The sequence below is a fragment of the Pogonomyrmex barbatus genome, unplaced genomic scaffold, assembly GCF_055798465.1.
Source record: "Pogonomyrmex barbatus isolate J1 unplaced genomic scaffold, ASM5579846v1 scaffold1, whole genome shotgun sequence".
Lineage (NCBI taxonomy): Eukaryota > Metazoa > Arthropoda > Insecta > Hymenoptera > Formicidae > Pogonomyrmex > Pogonomyrmex barbatus.
In genome coordinates this window covers 2,276,123-2,292,469 of record NW_028297098.1, presented here as the reverse complement: position 1 = coordinate 2,292,469, position 16,347 = coordinate 2,276,123, and the positions used below count along the sequence as shown (strand labels likewise).

The 16,347-nt window shown below is 25.5% G+C and overlaps 2 protein-coding genes across 13 annotated transcripts in view; both read left to right on the top strand.

Annotated features, from left to right (window-relative positions):
• Positions 1 to 4,816, top strand: part of stac (C2 and C2B_Munc13-like domain-containing protein staccato) — a 29,339-nt gene extending 24,523 nt beyond the window's left edge. For 10 of the 12 annotated variants that reach the window (XM_011635129.3, XM_011635133.3, XM_089070676.1 and 7 more), the window contains 11 exons: positions 62 to 211; positions 303 to 440; positions 516 to 707; positions 784 to 1,078; positions 1,241 to 1,599; positions 1,782 to 1,971; positions 2,054 to 2,360; positions 2,872 to 2,952; positions 3,454 to 3,577; positions 3,669 to 3,862; positions 4,139 to 4,816. In XM_011635129.3, the coding sequence (XP_011633431.2) occupies positions 62 to 211; positions 303 to 440; positions 516 to 707; positions 784 to 1,078; positions 1,241 to 1,599; positions 1,782 to 1,971; positions 2,054 to 2,360; positions 2,872 to 2,952; positions 3,454 to 3,577; positions 3,669 to 3,862; positions 4,139 to 4,233 (2,125 nt within the window). In that variant the 3' untranslated portion in view covers positions 4,234 to 4,816. Of the gene's footprint in view, positions 1 to 61; positions 212 to 302; positions 441 to 515; positions 708 to 783; positions 1,079 to 1,240; positions 1,600 to 1,781; positions 1,972 to 2,053; positions 2,361 to 2,871; positions 2,969 to 3,453; positions 3,578 to 3,668; positions 3,863 to 4,138 lie in introns of those variants that run through there. The other 2 variants (XM_011635130.3, XM_089070688.1) reach the window with 2 other exon arrangements.
• A 2,170-nt stretch (positions 4,817 to 6,986) lies between these two features.
• On the top strand, positions 6,987 to 15,851 carry LOC105424757 (cytochrome P450 4C1-like). The gene is made up of 12 exons (XM_025217695.2): positions 6,987 to 7,429; positions 8,007 to 8,113; positions 8,689 to 8,779; positions 11,899 to 12,078; positions 12,315 to 12,405; positions 13,067 to 13,169; positions 13,343 to 13,466; positions 13,895 to 14,001; positions 14,065 to 14,133; positions 14,465 to 14,633; positions 15,239 to 15,418; positions 15,522 to 15,851. The coding sequence occupies exons 1-12, from the start codon at positions 7,267 to 7,269 to the stop codon at positions 15,746 to 15,748; spliced, it is 1,611 nt and encodes a 536-aa protein (XP_025073480.2). The 5' UTR covers positions 6,987 to 7,266; the 3' UTR covers positions 15,749 to 15,851.
• The last annotated feature ends 496 nt before the right edge of the window (positions 15,852 to 16,347 follow it).

Genomic DNA, 16,347 nt, shown 5'->3' with positions numbered 1-16,347 from the left:
AATTAAAAAAGGAATTAAACAAGTGAAAATTTTTTTTTAATTAAAATTTCAATTATTTTAGGATATTGTCATCTATATCCTCTTTAAAAGTTCCTGAGGACATTGACCTCTTTCCTGCCAAAATGTATTCTTGGTTTCCTGAACATGATGATACAAAAGTAGACATACTGCAAAGTTTGGAATACACTATTGTACAAGGCTGTACTGAATGGTAAGCAAAACAATGTGCATTAATTCAATATACGTTATTCTTTTGCATTTTTTATTAAGCATTTAGTATTTTAAATTTTAATATATTCTAGGTTTGAACACATCGTAAGCAATAATTCTCCCGATACAGATTCAGACGAGGATGCACTTAGGTATCAAATTAAAGTAATTCAATTGATTAGAGCAGATTTACAGAAAGCTATTGATAATTATGACAAAATCTTTATAAGGTAAAGCTTACAAAAAAATACACAAGTAGCAGAGTATAATTCAATAACATAATACAAATTATTTACAAATTTTAGAAGAGTCAACGTTCCATATGCAAGAACAATGTATATCGCTTATGCAAAGAGAATCAGTGATATGTGCATGGTCATTATACAGGATGTGTGTGCCAGATTGAAGCGAATTGAAGTTGATAGCACTGACAATACAGAATTGAGCTTAGGAACGACTTTATTCGAGCTTTACCTTACGCTTCAAAGATTCGCCACGTGAGTTTATATAATTTTACAAAATTTTACATTACAAATAATATTAATTTTTCTCATTTCAATACGTAATTTATAGACTTGGTCAAATACTTTGTGCCGAAGGACAATTAGAGGATATGAAGATACAAAATTATTATGATTGGTTTAGAAGTGGTGTCGCACATTGGCTAGATATTGCAGTATATAAAGCACTTAAACGCATCGATAGAGCAGTCGAAATTGACACCTTGCAAGCAGTTGACAATAGTGTTCAGTATAGTTCCAGCGCTGTAGATACTTTAACAACCTTTTATCAAATTAAAGTCTTTTGGACGCAATTAGCGTGGCCTGATGTCGAAGGTTCCTACACGTTCATTGCAAAAATTATTGACGTGAGTTTGAAAATTCTTTTATAATAAATCTAATAAGATCATAAATGACATATAGCATCTAATGTATTTTTGTTAATAAAAAAACAGATATGTTACACGTTAATGAATAAAAAATTAATAATTTTGAGCAACTTTTAAACTATTAAAATAATTATTATATAGGATATTTGTAAATGTTCCATTGCATACGCCGATAAAATGGCGGAAAAAGCGGAATTGACAACGGAATTAGAGCAACTCTCGCAAAGCAGCGTCTATGAAAAGAAATTTACAATATCGACAGCCTGGTGCTTTGCGATTAATAATATAGATTATATTAGAACATCAATCGCACCACTAGCCAAAGACTTAGGATTGCAAGATATTGTGGATGCTTTAGGAGAACATAAGACTCATGAAGAGGCTGAGCGTTGTCGACAGACTCTTCAGCTTATCATTGATAACGCCACAGATACTGTGAAGAATAAGATCATAGAATTGTTGGAAGTTGTAGCTAACAAAATGGCTCCTGCAATGAATAGGTCAGTAAGTCAAATATCAGTAAGAATTTGTTTCTACCATTTTTTAATAAAATTTACTTTTTTAATCATTTATAATGAATTAATTTATAAATTTATGCGAGATTTACAATTTTATAAGAAATTTATAACAAGTATATAAACTCATTTTTTAAAATTTAATTACGTTTTATTTATGTTTTCAGATATCTCATGGAAGGTGCCGAATTAATTGACACTACCAGCAATGCAATGGATCGCCTGCTACAGTATTTAGACAGTAATCTAGTAATTTTGCATGACAATCTCAACGAGGATAACTTTAACAGAGTTCTCCTAGTGATTTGGGAAATTATGTCGCAGACGCTGTATGAGCTAGTCAACATTAATTTAGAAGTAATAATTGAGTTAATAAACATACTCTTCTTTTATCGTAAAAAAACTTCAGTTTTCTATAAAATGACATTGTTGCTTACAGAAACGACGACCACCAGCATTTTATTCAAACTTACACAGAACTCTTCACACGCTTATCCGCTTCTTCAATCTTGGTGCCGATGAAACAGCAAATGTGCAAGTTTTAGAGAAAATTGAACGTCTTTTAAAATTACATGGACTTGAGACTGCCGAGCTCATACATCGTTATCATCAGGAACGTATGGAGGAACAAAAGGAAATAGAAGAACCTATTTACGGTCTTATCACTGTGAAAGCATTTTTCGTCGACAATTCATTAAATATACAAATTCTAAATGCCAGAAATCTTCGTTGCATGGATAGCAATGGTGAGTAAAATAATATTTTTTATAAAAAAATATAAGCGGATAATATGGGATTTTTTTTGATGATATAAGTTTAACATTTCCAAAAGCAAGAAAAATGTTATTAGACAATAACAAATAAACAATTTCGATAAACACAAAGTGAACTTTACGGTTAAAAAATATCTGATAAATAAAACATCTGATGATACAAACACTAATCAAGTAATATAATAAAAATGTTTCAAGCCAATTAATTAATTAAGCAATAATTAATTTAGGGTACGGTCAAAGGCTTACTACAAATGCTTTGAAGTATTTTTTGCTTGGTATATTAATAAAATTCTTTGTTTTGATTGGACAATCAAACGCTTCGAAGCATTTATAGTGTTATATCGTAGTCTTAATTATAAAAAATTTATATATTTTTTTAGTAGAAATTATGATGCGAGTTTATTTCTAATATTCAATTGCTGGTGAAAACAATCGCGGAATTTAGAGAAAAGAATGATATTTTTTTTTCTCGATTTTATAGGCAATTTTATAGGCAAGCTGTCTACTCTCGAGCGTAAACTACATTCTAAATCTAAACAAAGAATCAAAGAAGGGAAGACAAGTATGTAAAAGCAAATGTAAAGTGAAGTTCTTCCTCATCAAATTATTATACAATTCTCTATCAATTGCTTGCTTTCGTGGAAATAGCATTTTGGGAATGCATGGCACGAATGAATTTGTATTTTAAAAATAGAGAAATAGTTTAGTAAATACACTGGTCTTCCTGATTCAAAATGATCAAATATATATACAGAATATTATTTACGTTGATTATCTATAATCTCTTATCTAGGAGGTTTTCTAAAATTATTGCTTATATTAAATAAAAGCGAACTAGCGCAAAATATCCATATAAAAAATTATTTACATGTTGTAAAATACATGTTGTTAAAATTAATTAATATCACTTTAATTAATAATAATTAAGTTAGTTTTAGTGAACCTCATTGAAACAAACAGATTGCGTCAACATTGGTTATCACCGTGCATGAAATTTCATAGTGGGTTTCTACAAATATTTAATTATATTATATGATATATGATTTTATTATATTTATTACAGGTAAATGCGATTCCTACGTAAAAATCAAATTACTACCTGAAGAGAAATTTGCCGAAATCAAAGCACCGAAGACGCATGTGCAAAAAGAAACACTTTTTCCTCTTTTCGACGAGACATTCAACATGTTAGTAATACAGTTAATTATCAAAAGAATTATTATAGATATAAAATATAAATAGAAATGGAATATTAATAAAATAATTCTATCTTTGTAGTCCTCTTACTTCGGAACAAAGAGCTATAGAGAATGCTATAGTAGCATTTGAAGTAAAAGACAAAGATTTTCTTAGAACAAGATTTATGGCTGAAGCCTTTTTACCATTTAAGGAAATTCCTGACACTGAACCAGAAACTAGCTTCGCAACTTTAGAACAAATTCATTTGAAACTTTCTCGTCCGACCAAAAAAGGTAAAAATGATATAATATAATAAATAAATTTATATTTTATATACATACATGCCATTATAATTGGCTGAGTTATTTTATTTGTGTGACAATAATAATAATAATGCATTCTTGATATTTAATTTTATGATATAATTTTTTTTTATTTGAAAAAATTATAATTTAAAGAATATAGACATATGTCTTAAATATTGTTACATAATTTAATTTTATACATTATTTATAATGAATATCACAATAATTTATATTTATATTACTTATGTTTATATTAATTTATAGATACGGATGTCATTCGAGCATTGGAGCATCGGAAAGGAGACAACCAGGCAACAGACTTTATTTCAAGACTTAATATTAAAGCAAATTCGAAATGATCCATGTGGAATTTTGATATTGATTTACGTATGGACAATTTTCGTAAACATGCAATGCAAAATATATTGACAAAACTCAATTTATACAATTTATACAAAACATATAGACATTAGTATGCCAATGTTGCCTTACGAAAAGTTGTTGCGAATATTCTTGGCAAATATGCTTTAGTCATCGCGCTATTGTAAACTTCTTTAACGCGATGCTTAAAAGTGTCAAAAGGCTGTGCAATTTTGATTGTTTTTGCGGTTTTGGAAGAATTATTAAACATCGCATTTTTCAAAACTTTAAACAAAAACTGCAAGGCTGAGTAAGTGCTATTATTTGTAAAGTCAGAGAGCTATAATTATATTTATTACTAGATAATTAAGTACAATTAATTATTGATCGTCTATATACTCGAAAATACTTTTGTAATATATATATATATATATATAATATAACTTATACAATATACATATAATACTTATAATGTACTGCAAATTTGGAAGCATCTTTTATATTATATATACATAAGTAATATTATGTTAGAAATAAATAGACTATGTACATAAAACCTAATTATATTTTAAGTAACTAACATTATTATTCTTTCTCTCTAATTACTAGTATTGTTATATGATGTCTTAATCAAACAAATATATCTTTAAAAAAATTTTAATATTCTTATTTCCAAGACTTATGTTTAATAATTGTTGTTATTTTAGACATAGAATTATCTCTTTTAAATACACTAAACATTATAGACGTGTACTGCGTACATGCTATTTATGTTTTTAAACAGAAGGAGCAAAAATTATATAATATCAGAGAAAAACCTGAAAGTGGCTATCTCGAATTTTTTTGTCGGACCGTCAAAATCCGCGTACACTAGCATCAACAAATTTCATTTTAGCATATTATCGAAAAAAATTTGAAATTAATTTCGAAATGGAAATGCCCAATTTTCAATAGACTGTCAAATTAGACGTCGCGGGTTTCATAGGAAATGATAATAGGAAAAAATAATACTCTATTAAAAAAATTTTATCGATTCTTTATCGATACGAAGCATTCACTAATGTTCATCTGGCGCGAAGGACAGCCATGAGATCTTATCATCGGGGACTTTATCAATAATTATGACCAATAAAGAAACCGGAAACCCAGAAATTTATTACTAATATTTTAATTCAATTTTTAATAAATATTTACTGAATTAAAATTTTATATAAGTATTTTGTATAATTTATTCAATTTTAAATTGGATACTATTACGCTCATATTATTAACATATAATCGAAACCAATTTATTTTAAATGAATGACACCAGATCAAACAGGACAATAAATCTCTCACAAAACTAGTATAGCAATATTATGCGATATTGTGCAATTTTATAAATTAATATATCAATGTAAACTCTGTATATGTGTATATATATATATAAATGCATTTGAATGGCACTATCACAATAGATTGTATCTTTTTAGTGCCACCTACTCTAATTGCTGATATATATATATATATAATCATATCTATCATATCATATATTATATATATATATATATATATATATATATATATATCAATATTATTAATTCAATCCTTAAAAAGTTTATTTTTTGTAAATAATAATTTTTATTAAATATAAGTAAAGGAAAAATTTTTTAATTATCAGTTTGTCATTAATAAAATTATTGACAAACTTGAATGTTTATATCATTTCTATGTCATCTGGATGTTGGATACATACAAAGGGTGTAGAGAAAAGTATATATATACATATTTTAAAAATAGGATAATTGTCAAAGAGGGAGATCAGCAACTTTCAAATATCTTTTAAAAAGATATACTAAAGATATATTCACGACATATATCCCAAGTCATAATGACGTCATCTTGCTATTTGGAATATATGTCATGAATATAAGAATATACTACTGGAAAATTTATTAACTGGTTCATTAGTATATCCTTAATATGTATGTTAAATTTATTAAAATAATAAAAATATAAAGTTGCACTTTTAAATAAAGTTAATGATTTTGAATGTACTAAAAGTACACTTGTCAACAAAATTATCGCATGGACAAATTTATATCAAAATTTAAATATAAGTAAGTATAATTTAATTAAAAATTGTCATATTTAAAAGATTTTTGTTTTTTAATTTTTGAGAGTAAAGTTTGTACCTTAAGAAGCAATTGTTATTGATATTATTCTCCCTTTTTTTCCGCCATCTTTTCAAAAGTAAGGACGTATTATGTCCCGCAAAAAAATATTTAATTTATCGCACATTATGGACTTGTATAAGTTTTTTTGCAAATATCATGTAATTATTATAAAATATGAATATTTCTTTGCAAATTAAAAAACTGTTTTCTATGACTTTTTTTGTAGAATTACGCTACGACAAAGTTATCTGTGGATATTTGTTCAGTTATTATCAGCCTTAGTATATCATGAAAAATATTGTGTATCAAGAAAAAGTTGTTAGTCAGAATTCGCGCATGTGTGTGCGTGCCTGCGCATGCTTATTATTCTTGTACAATTAAAAAAACATTTATAAAGTAGTATTTATGTAAAATTACGTGATCCATCCAGAATGCAAATAATTGGTATCATATTTAATGCGCATCTAAAAGGTGAAGGAAAGCCTCCGTTTAGTAAGCATAGCAAAATTGTTGTAGATCATTTTCGGTCGTCTTCTTTTTGTCAAGGTCTCCAAGCTCAGAAATTTAGCTTTTATTTGCTCGCAGATAAACTTGGGATTTATATTCTCTTTTTTTCAAGTTTTTCTTCTTATTTCAATCTTTATTTTTCGAACTTGCTCTCCCCTCTCACATATCTCCCTACTCCTCTTTCTCAGGATTCTTCTTTCTCCTCGTCCGATATATTTCTCAGCACATATGTGTTATAATCTGACATAGCACAATATTCGTCAAAAACACCTTTTTGACGCGTATTTATTGACAAACAAAGAAGAAATTTAAAACAACAAAATTAAATATATTTGGTCAAGAGAGATTGTTACAGTGATTGTGTGTAAAATGATTGTTACAATGATTATTACTTTTTTATTATTTATTTTTATCTTATTGACATATAATTTTTACGTGCATTATGGACAAAATGGAAGATTTATCAATCGTATACCAGGTCCATCAGGTTATCCAATTATTGGTAATTTACTGTATTTTACACATTTATACAGTAAGTAATATATACATTTTAATATATACATATATGAACTAATTTACTCTATATTTAAATTAATTAACTATATGATATGGAACTATCAAATTATGTCTAGTATTTAGTGTTTTTTTTTTTATAATTTTAATAATTCTATCAAATTTTTATTTTGTCAAATTTAATCTTACAAAATATTTTTAATTTGCAATACGTTTTTAACATATCTAAATAAAACTGCTAAATTTATTTATAATATATAAATATAAGATGTTTCATTTAATTTAAATAATTTTAAAAATCATACTTTCTTTCTGATCGTACGATAGTGTTAATAATAAAAAAATATTAGTTTTCTTGTAGGGATATTGCTACAAGTAAAATATTTTCTTTACAGTTATATTTTGAAATTTCCAAAATTATTAACGTTCTATAAAAATGCAACTTCATATTTTCATTATTGTCATAAACTTAATATATACTTAATACATACTTAATATATACAAACTATATATTCAAAATATTAGTGAACCAATTATAGTTTTCCAGTTTTCCAGTATTTGCAATATTCTTATTTTACAATGTGTACATTTTTCAGAGGATCTCTTTAAGTTCCTGATCAGCCTTAATCAAAATTATTCTATTTTTAAATTGTGGTTATTCTTTACACCAATTGTAGCTATCCGTCATCCTGACGATATAGAGGTAATATAAGAATGATGTATGTCAAAAATTGACTGAAAATGAAACTGTGAATTAATGGTTTTTTTTCAATTCTCCTTATCGAAACAAACCCAATGATAATGGAGGTCAAATCGGTGATTATCATAATCTAATGCCCAGCAAAGTTAAACACTACAAAATGATCATCTTAAACTATAGAACACTTTGCAACATGAGTGTGAATAGTCATTTCCAACGTATTTCTGCCTGCTGAATATGAATTTATTGGCAAAAGTTGACTATCACGTCACAATTTTGAGAAAAAAATAGCGTCAAAGAGATAAAACTTTCAAAATTGCCGTCTTTTGAGGAGAATCGAATGAAATTAATTCGTTAATTTTATTCTATTAGTTCTATTTTCGGTCAATTTTTGATCGAACATACTCCTTTAAATTTATCAATAATTTCATTATATTTAGCAAAAATTATTATTTATAAAAATCAATTAATTAAAGATTAAATTGGTGAAATGTTAGTGATAATTTTAATAACAATTAATTGCATTACATGATATTTCAATAAAACAATGTAAATCTTAATATTCTTTATATTTTAAGGTAATATTAAGATCGACGACGCATATTGAAAAAAGTTTTCTTTACAAGCCTTTTCAAAATGCTGTGAACACAGGTCTGTTCACCAGTGGAGGTAATGTTCTTTTTTTTATACGTTGTAGCACACGCGCGCACGCACACACATGCACATGCATCTATATGTGTGTACGTGCGTGCGTGCGTGCGTGCGTGCATGCATGCGTGTGTGTAAACATATATTCTTATTTGTAAACATATATTCTTGTGTGTAAACATATATTCTTATTGTCGAATTTTTATTACATATTCATGAGGTAAAATACAAACATCTTATCATTTATAGGAAGGACTATAAGAGTGTGCCAAAATTGTGGAAACGGTTGAATATCTCCAAAACAAAGCATTTTTCAGAAAAGTATTTTAGACAAAAGTTGTAGGGTTTCAAAAGATATATTTAATGGCAGTATCAGTTTTAATTGTGGGTGGCATCGTCAAGGTCAGGTCAAGATCATTAATTTTTTTAAATGGAAACTTCCATTTTTTATTATATATTCTCCTAGCCTCAAGAACTTTTCGAAACACTATAAAGTTATTTTTCTTTATGTACTTTTCGAGTTATAAGGCTTGAAATTTACAATAACAAAAATTTGCAGCGCGCCAAGAAAATAATTTTACATTGTCTTTTATGGAAAAATCTTAAAAATGACAGTATTTAAAGGAAAATAACTTCATTATAGTATTTTGAAAAACCCTCGAGGTAGGCTACGAGAATATACAATAAAAATTTTCTTTTTTAAAAAAAGGCATGACTTCGATATTCGCATCTCTCGAAGAGATTATTGTTGCACTTTTTCGCGATGCCGATTGATTCTCTCGCTGCGCTAACTTCGTGAATAGTTGTCATTGTATTGATCTCACAGAGGATCGAATTTTGACAATTATGTACCAAGAAGTTAAAAATATTATAATATAACAGTAGTATAATAGTATTATATTAATTTTTTAGTATTATATTAATTTTTAAAAAATTCCTGATTCGCCCCGTTTATCCACTTTGTTTAAAATTTTCCATCATTAAAATATATGTTTATGATATTTAAAGAAAATATTGATTTTCTTAGAACATAAAGATGAATGTATTAAAGATATAAAAAAGTAATTGTGTATAATTATTATATAATTTTTCACATACTCGTATTATAGAACTCATTCGACCTGTTTGGCTTTCGTTTTTATTAAGATGAAGATAAGCGCGTCTAACTAGACTATTTATAGACTATATTTTTTTAGTCGTATATGAAATAAGTATCTTCATATATGGATTGTTTCGTAATAAATTTGTAATCGTAAATAAGTTGGAATGTAATTGAGATTATAGCATATATATTATAGTTTATAGCATATCGTACATTTGTTTCATATAGAATTTTTCCACTGATTATAAAATTGAGATTTATTTTTGATTACTGACATAAAACTCGATTAATTATAAGGATCATAAACATGATCTTATACAAAAAATTAAAAACTATTCTGAAGAAATAAAAGCAATTATAAAAAAAGTAATTTCACTTCAATATTTTCCATTTTTTATCCAAGTCATACGAATAATTTTGCAGACAGACAAGATAGATCACAATCATTGAGTCTGTAAACCTTTTATTCTAACATCTTAAGTACAAATTCCGAGATACAAATACTTATATAAGAGTGCGCATTTTTAAAATATGGCTTTTCTCTACACCCTTTGTATGTATCCAATATACAGATAACATAGAAATGGTATAAATATACAAGTTTGTCAATAATTTTATTAATGACAAATTAGTAATTGAAAAATTTCTCCTTTATTTATATTTAATAATGAAAGATATTTATTAGATTCGGAAAAATAAACGGAGACTGAATTTGAAACTCGGAATCCCTCGTTTACTACCAAGACACTTAGTCTGCACGACCGCGACAGCTCCTCTCTATTTGTAATCTCTAGGTTGTAACCTCCTCTAGGTGTTTGTAATCCGAATCTCTTTCATGACCGGTCGTCTAATTCTTACAATAAAAATTATTATTTACAAAAAATATTACAAAAAATAAACTTTTTAAGGATTGAATTAATAAAATATCAATAATTATTTGAATAACAACAATTTGAATAACATTAATTACTACAATCATACATTTTACTATTAAATTAAATAAAACTTTAAATGAAAATTGAATTTTATAAAACTTCTTTAATTTAGATAATATCCCGGGAAAAAAAGTTTATCTAATTACATATAATTATATATAATTTTGTAGATGTAATTATGTATTTTGATCTGATCTAATTATATATAAATAGATAAAATTGTTTATGATTATATATGAACAGACCAAATTATGCATACTTATGAAGACAAAATTACGATTGCGTTTCGTTATTTACTTTTTATATTTCCTTTTTATTTTTTTATTTACGTTATATTTACTTTCTTAATATCCTTTATAAAAAAAGAGATTACTCGCATTTAAGTCGCATTTCGAAATTTATTGTTGCCGTTTTTCCGCGATACTGATTCTTTTACTGCGCTAATTTCGTGAGTTACTGTCAATTTACAAATGACAATTTATAAAAGGCGAGCGAGGTTAGTAGCGAATGAAACTTTGAATTGGTTTTAAACAAGGACAAAAATAAGATGAACAAGGATGAATGAGTTTCTATTTTTCATCGCGACGATACATCAACGAATAATATAAAAATATATAATATGAAAAGCTTAGTGGCGCGCGCGCCTGTTATATTTTAGTCATTTAAAAAATCGACATGACTTTAACTTAATTTTGACGACGCCACTCAAGGGCAAAACTGATACGGTCATTAAATAGATCTTTTGAAATCCTACAGCTTTTGTCTGGAACATTTTTTTTTTAAATGCTATGTTTTTGAGATATTTGACCGTTTTCACAATTTTGACACATCCTGTATACAATGTAATATTTTCATTACAAGTTAACAAATATAGAAAAAGATATAGACAAATACAAATACAAATTATATTTTTTCATAATTTACTATGTAAAAATAATTAAATCCTTGAACGGCAGAATCTCAAATTTCTTTTAATAAAGCTTGTTTTTTGATAACGTTTAATTAATTTTTATCAAAGAGATGTTAAATTCTATTATTAATATTTTATGATTAATATATTGTTGTTGTTTTAGGCATCAACTGATAAATTATTTTTGTTTTAGGTACAAAATGGCGATCGCGACGAAAGATATTAACTCCCACATTCCATTTTGCTATATTACAGCAGTTTGCTGACACCTTAATTAAAAAGGGCGAAAACATGGCAAAGTGTTTAAAAAATATGGAAGACACAGAAGATTTAACATCATTTGTTAGCGAACATATACTGAACGCATTTTGTGGTATTGCTTTCTGCTTATAATTATATAATACTTTTATTTTGAATAACATGATAAACAACATAAATTTCATATACAAAATGTATATGTTATAATAAAGTTATAATAAATTATAATAATATAAGTAAATAGTATAATATAAGTTATAATAAATTTAAAATCAATATTTTAATAATCTTTTAGAAAAAGTGAATATATACATTATTATCGTCATATTATTTTAAAAAATGTATTTGTAGAAACTGTCATAGGTACTTCTCAAGGACTGCCTTCGTTACAAATACCGTTTGAAGATATAATCCAACAAGGAACTGAAATCATGATGTACAGGTAATTTATAAGTAGAATTAATAAATTCAAAGTATCCAATGTAATTTTGTTAAACAGATTAACGCTTACTTATATGAAGTTGTTATATTGAACATGAAAATTAATAGTTTGAATAGTTTATCTAATCCAATTATTTATTTTTAATTTATTTACATTTATTTAATCTACATCTAAATTAAAGACATATCATTTTTAAAGTTTTATGTCTAACTATGAATTAATTTCTTGTCTTTTTGAAATTATACATACATACATACATACATACATACATACATACATACATACATGCATACATACATACATGTATGTATGTATATATGTATGTATGTATGTATGTATGTATGTATATATGTACATATGTACATATATAATTTCAAGAAGACAAGAAATTAGTTCATAAGACCTTAAAAATGATATATCTTTAATTTAGATGTAGATTTACATTTTATCATAATATCCTAGTAACATATTTCAATATTTCAAAATTTTAAAGATTTTATTTTAAAAATAAATGATTGGATTAGATAATATTCAAACTGCTAATTTTTATATTCAATATAACTACTTCATATAAATAATGACATATATCAATATGTAATCATATATCAATATATCAATATGTAATTCTTACAATAATAATTCTAAATTAATTGCGATTTAGAGTAATGAGATTATGGTTATATAACGATTGGATCTTCTCATTAACATCAAAAGGTAGACATCAAAAAATGCTTATAAAGATAATGAATGCATTTACTCAAAAGGTACGTAAAAATTTTTTGTTACACATTTTTTAAGTGTTTTATTATGTAAAATTATAGGAAAAAAATAAAAATTTTATAATTTTTTTGTAAAAAATAATAATATAATTTATTAAGTATTGAAAAACAAGTTCTTAATACATTAATAAAATCATAAAGAAACTGATATTGTTTAGCTAATATCAGAAAGGAAACTTTATCACGAACGAACCAACGGGCGATATTTGAAAACTTCAGACAAAACAGACAAAACAGACAAAAATACATTGGCAGAAAAAGATGATTCCGAAACTATTACAAGTATGTTGCATAATTAAATATTATATTTCTTAAATATTATATTTCTTATATTATATTTCTTATATTATATTTCTTAAATATTATATTTATATAATATATATTTATATAATATATATTTATATTATATTTTATTAATTTGATTTATATTATAAATCTGTTTTTTTATCTATTTTTTATCTGTTTTTCTAACTGATAATTAAATAATTACATTTAAGTATTAAATAACATATTATAAATTAAGTTAATTCTATATTAATATAATTCTATAATTAATAATAATAAGTTAATTCTATATTAATAATTTAATTTTAAATCAATTGTTTACCGGTGAGAGAAATAAAATTTTATTATATTAATAATAAACAATATGCTTACAATAATACAAATATTTTTATTATAAGATTGATATATCTTATGTTTTAATTTAGTTAAAAAGAAGCGATTAGCTATGATGGACATGTTAATAGCAGCATCTCGAGAAAATTATTTAACTGATTCAGATATTCAAGAAGAAATCAATACTATTATGATTGCCGTATGTATTTTAAAAGTTTTTTTCTATCCAGACATATAAAGATGTATGTAATGATAATTATAGGGTACTGATACTACATCGATGACAATGAGCTATGTTTTACTGCTATTGGCTGAGCACAAAGATGTTCAGGTAATTTTTGTTTAATAAGTATCATGATTAAAAGAAAAATTTATTAATTTTATAGAGTTACTTATTATTTCATGAAATAATAACTAAATTGATAAAACTGATAAATTTTTTTTGAATATAGTAAATCTTCTTATGTGTATTATACGTATATATGTACGTGTGTATAATATTTACTACATATATATAATAATTTTTATTAATTTATATATGTAAAAGATATATTTTTTTAAACTGTTTTTATATTTTTATAGTCTATGAACGTATTTATGTATTTGGAGAAGAAATTAATAACAACTTTTTTAAAATACATTAATTAATTTTAATAATATAGGATCGTGTCAGAGTAGAAATCAATGCTGCGATACATAAAGATGGAGGGAAACTTATTATGCAATCATTGCACAATTTATCGTATTTAGAAAGATGTATAAAAGAAACATTGCGCTTGTATCCTGTCGCCTATGTTATATCCCGAATAACTTCTAAAGACGTAAAATTACGTATGTATCTAATCAATTTTATATAATTTTATATACTAGAACAATACAGACGCGCTACACACGCGCCATTTATTTAATTTTATAGTTTTTAGAAGGGATGTATGGTACAACCCTGTAAATTCTTATTACAAATTTTTTTTTTATAAATCATTCATTAAATAATAATCTCTCTCAATAAATCGATAAGTCTAACTGTCAATGCACAATGACATTCGTTTGTATACATATCGAGATCAAAAGAACCAATCGGCATCGTGGAAAAAAAGCAACAATAAATTCGATTCGATTTAACACAGTTTTTTTTAGATAGGAGGATAGGATAGAATAGAATAAGATAATAGAATAATATATTTATACCTTTAAGTACATTACAAAATTTTAAAAAATTTTAGATTAACTGAACATAAAGCCTTAAAATACCGTATTTTTTAATAAATCTTAATAATTATAATTATTTTATCTTCAATAGAAATATAATTTTATTATTAAAATTATAGTTATTTATCCCGCATTGCGTTAGATAAATATTTATTTTTTTATATTTTATATAACAAAATGTCATATTTATTTGTAAATTGAAAATAATTTTGTAACACAATTTTTAGAATCATATTTAGTACCAGCTGGAACAGCTTTACTTATTAACATTCATGGAGTCCACAGAGATCCAAATTATTGGCCAAATCCGGAGATATTTGATCCGGACAGATTTTTACCCGAGAATATTCAAAATCAGCATCCATATTCATATTTACCATTTAGTGCTGGACCACGGAACTGCATCGGTAAATTATCCTTTAATATCTTTTTTAATATTTTTTTATAGAAATAGATTTATATATATATATATATATATATATATATATATATATTTAAAACAAATTGTAGGACAACGGTTTGCTTTGTTGCAACTGAAGGCTATGTTAGCTCCTCTGATATACAATTTCTATTTGGAGCCCGTAGAGTATTTAAAGGATATTCAGCTTAAGGGTGATATCCTAATTCGTCCCACTTATCCGCTTCGTTTAAAATTTGTTCCAATCATTAAAACGCATACAGATATTAAAGGGAATATAGATCCTCAGAACATAAAAGTGAAGATATTACAAAACTGAAAGAAAAAGTTAGTTATATGTATTATAAGTATTATAAGTTTATGCGTTTATGGATTATATATAAACTGTACTACATGTATCGTATCTAAAAATATATAGGTGGTTTATGGTGTAAATCTAAATTTTTAAATTTAGATAATCTTATATTTCACTGTCTAAAGGTATTATTTATTGTGTCTTTTTATTAATATAAAATTAATTAGGTTTTTTATTAGTTTCTATATTAGTGAATCTAACTGATCTATAGAATATTTAAACTTTTTGCTTTAGAAATTTTTATTTAAAAGAAAAGATTGCGTTTCCGTATTAACATCAAAAGGTAGATGATAAAGAAGATTTCTAAAGGTAATGCATGAATTTTCTCAAAAAGCACGTAAAAATTTTGTGTTATGTATTTTCTTATTACGTGTCTTTTATTATGTAAAATTTGAGGACAAAATATACGAATTTTATAATTTTTGTATAAAATATAATGACACAATTCGTAAATATTAAAATATACGTTGTTAAAATATACGTTGTTACGTATAAACGAAATCGTAAAAAACTTTTTTTAGATTATTTCTAAGAAAGAAATAATCTATCATGGACAAATCAAT

Bases quoted from the DNA above. Each gene is read 5' to 3' on its own strand.
- LOC105424757 (XM_025217695.2), top strand. From the start codon at position 7,267: ATGATTGTTACAATGATTATTACTTTTTTATTATTTATTTTTATCTTA. The intron at 13,170-13,342 runs GTACGTAAAAAT...GATATTGTTTAG, and splicing joins TGAATGCATTTACTCAAAAG to CTAATATCAGAAAGGAAACT. The intron at 14,634-15,238 runs GTATGTATCTAA...CACAATTTTTAG, and splicing joins TTCTAAAGACGTAAAATTAC to AATCATATTTAGTACCAGCT.